General features: G+C 42.8%; 1 protein-coding gene across 1 annotated transcript; it reads right to left on the bottom strand.

Moving 5' to 3' along the window:
* Nucleotides 1–654: 654 nt before the first annotated feature.
* LOC104501832 (olfactory receptor 4N5-like) lies at nt 655–1,581 on the bottom strand. The gene is given in 1 exon segment (XM_010145712.1): nt 655–1,581. A coding segment is annotated over 1 exon segment (927 nt).
* Nucleotides 1,582–2,672: the final 1,091 nt, after the last annotated feature.

A 2,672-nucleotide genomic window follows, 5' to 3' on the forward strand; every position in this document is an offset into this window, starting at 1 on the left:
GATGCTGTAGATGTCTGTACCCGGGTAGACAAATCTCATCACTGGTGCCTACCGCAAGGCTGTGTCCACACTGCCTTTGACTTTCACTTGATAGTTGACTTCTGCTTTCAGATTTCAGCAGCCTCCCTGTGCTGTATGGAAAGGCGAAGCTGGTCTGCAAGCTAGATTGTCCAGGGACATGCACATCATCTCGTTCTTGAGAAGCAATCGACTCACTCAGGAGCAGAGTCATACAAGAGTGACAGAGCAGGCAGCGTCACACAGAGTGTCACCAGCCAGAGGTTCAAGTACAAGCTGAAATCTTGAACATGCTTCTATGTGACATCACCTACCTGCATCTGGACTAGAAGTGAGGAATAATTCCATGCTTCACACCTTCCAGTTAATTTCTGTAGATGTGGAATTTTAAGAGTAGACCTTCATAGCCCAGCTGTGCTCATTCCTTCACACGGTACAGGGCTCCTCTTAGTTATCCCATGCTGTTCTAGTGTCACTCTAAGGCTTTTCGACAATTAGAAGAAAATTATTTGAAGCTTACTCCGTATATATCTTATGTTGATCCACAATGTACACTATGGAGTTGTTACTACGAAAACTGTATTAGCAAACAAAAACTAAAAAAGCTTTCAATTTTTCGCTCTTTTTTTTTTTTCTTCACCAAAGTAGGTGTTTGCTGACCAGTTTCCACAACGAGCCTTTGATTTCCTTGTTACGCGGGGTACAGATCACGAGATTGGTCAAGGGGAAGATGACTGTATGGAAAACTGCAACAACTTTTTCCATTGGGACAGCTTGGAAGGGTGAACAGTAGATGTACATAGCTGAGCCAACCGTGACAAAAACCACAATGATGTGGGAAGCACAGGTAGAGGTTGCTTTGTTCTTTGCCTTGGAGGACTGTGTCCAGAGCTTCAGCAACGGGAGAGTGTAGGAGATCAGGAGAAGCGTAAAGCACATAACGGTAACAACTCCATTGTTGAGGAACATCAGAAGCTTCACTTTGTAAGTGTTGGCACAGGCCAACTTGACCAGCTGATTGACATCACAGAAGAAATTGTCCAGGATGTTGGAACTACATAAGGGGAGGTGGATGCTGAGAGCAAATAGAATGATGCCATGGATGAAGCCCCCACCCCGTGCAGCCCCAACCAGGACACAGGATACCCTCCTGTTCACAAGCCTGGTGTAGTGAAGAGGTTTGCAAACAGCTACTTAATGGTCATAGGCCATGACCATGATCAGGAAAGCTTCAGCTGCTCCCAGGAAGTGGAGAAAGAAAAGCTGGGCCATACAGGCACTGTAGGAGATGGTCTTACCGTATGAGAAGAAGTCAGCCAACATTTTGGGTGGGGTCACAGAACAGTAGCAGATGTCCAAGGATGCCAGATAGGCCAGGAAGAAATAAATGGGTGATCCCAGCTGGGAATCCTTCCAAATTGTGAGAATGATAAGGACATTGCCTGGCAGAATGATCATATAGAAAAGAATGAAGAAGAAGAAGAGAATCATCTGGACTTCATGGTTTTGGGACAATCCCAACAGAACAAACTCTGTAACTACTGTATAGTTCTCATGCTCCATTTCTGCTCTGCAGAACTCTGAAAAACAGACAGGAATCACGGGAAAAAAAACCCAACTAACTACCAGTGCAAATCCCCAGAAATGTTTGAACCACTTGGGGCATATTTTGATTGCCTCACAGGTATATTCTTTGCCTATTTCCTGGTTTTAGGGAACTTCTAACAGCGAAATTCTTGAAAGCCAGTGGTATAGATTCCCACCAACATGGGCATTTTATGGGAAATGTAAACTGGAATTGCCCATATTTTATCAGATGTTCTTTGTTTTCTCTGTGCCCTGGAAACTGCCACCAGGATGGAATATAGGTCGTAAAGTATCCATTCATTCTTCCAGGGGTGTGCTAATTTTTGTGGTTTGCTGCGTAGATGGCTTTACCTGAGCTAGTCACGTCTACTCCCTCCAGCTGACAAAAGTAGGCAGACAGATCCAATTCTAAGGTAGACAGCTAAACACAGGTACACAAGTGCACTCTGAAATTACACAGTTAACCTAAATCACCTCTGCTGATTTTAAGTGGAAGTCACGTATAGATTAGCCACATCTGAAGGAAGGTTTATGAATCCTTTGGGTGAATTCATCTGACGGCTGTGGAGTTCTTTGCAATGAAACAATTTAAAATCCCTTTATACTTAGTTATGTCAGTATAGCCAGCCCAGGGAATGACTAATTCCATCCCAAATTTTCTCTACGATGTATTGGTTCAAGGATTTTCCAAAATATTTTGTTTTCCCCAATTGTCAAGGAGCTGTGGATCCCCAGATCACATTCAGACTTCTACCTTTCTGCAGGGAAATCCCATAGTGGTGTCTAATTTTCCAGCTAAGTCAACAGAACACTGGAAATGTAAAGAAAACACAATTATTTAAATATCTCTATGGAACTAATCCACCATAAACTGGCATGATGGCGGTCTGGAAAACAAATTGATATTTTTTCATAGAATGTATCAAATAATTTATTGAATTATTTATTAATTAGTAATTTATTTAAAATACTAGCCTGGCCCTGCTTTTGAGGTCAGTTTGCCACTCAATGCCATCAGGCCGCAGATGACTATGTGAGATCTAAGTGGTTCCTGGCGAAGAGCAGAA

This window comes from Buceros rhinoceros, unplaced genomic scaffold (assembly GCF_000710305.1).
Source record: "Buceros rhinoceros silvestris isolate BGI_N320 unplaced genomic scaffold, ASM71030v1 scaffold9861, whole genome shotgun sequence".
Lineage (NCBI taxonomy): Eukaryota > Metazoa > Chordata > Aves > Bucerotiformes > Bucerotidae > Buceros > Buceros rhinoceros.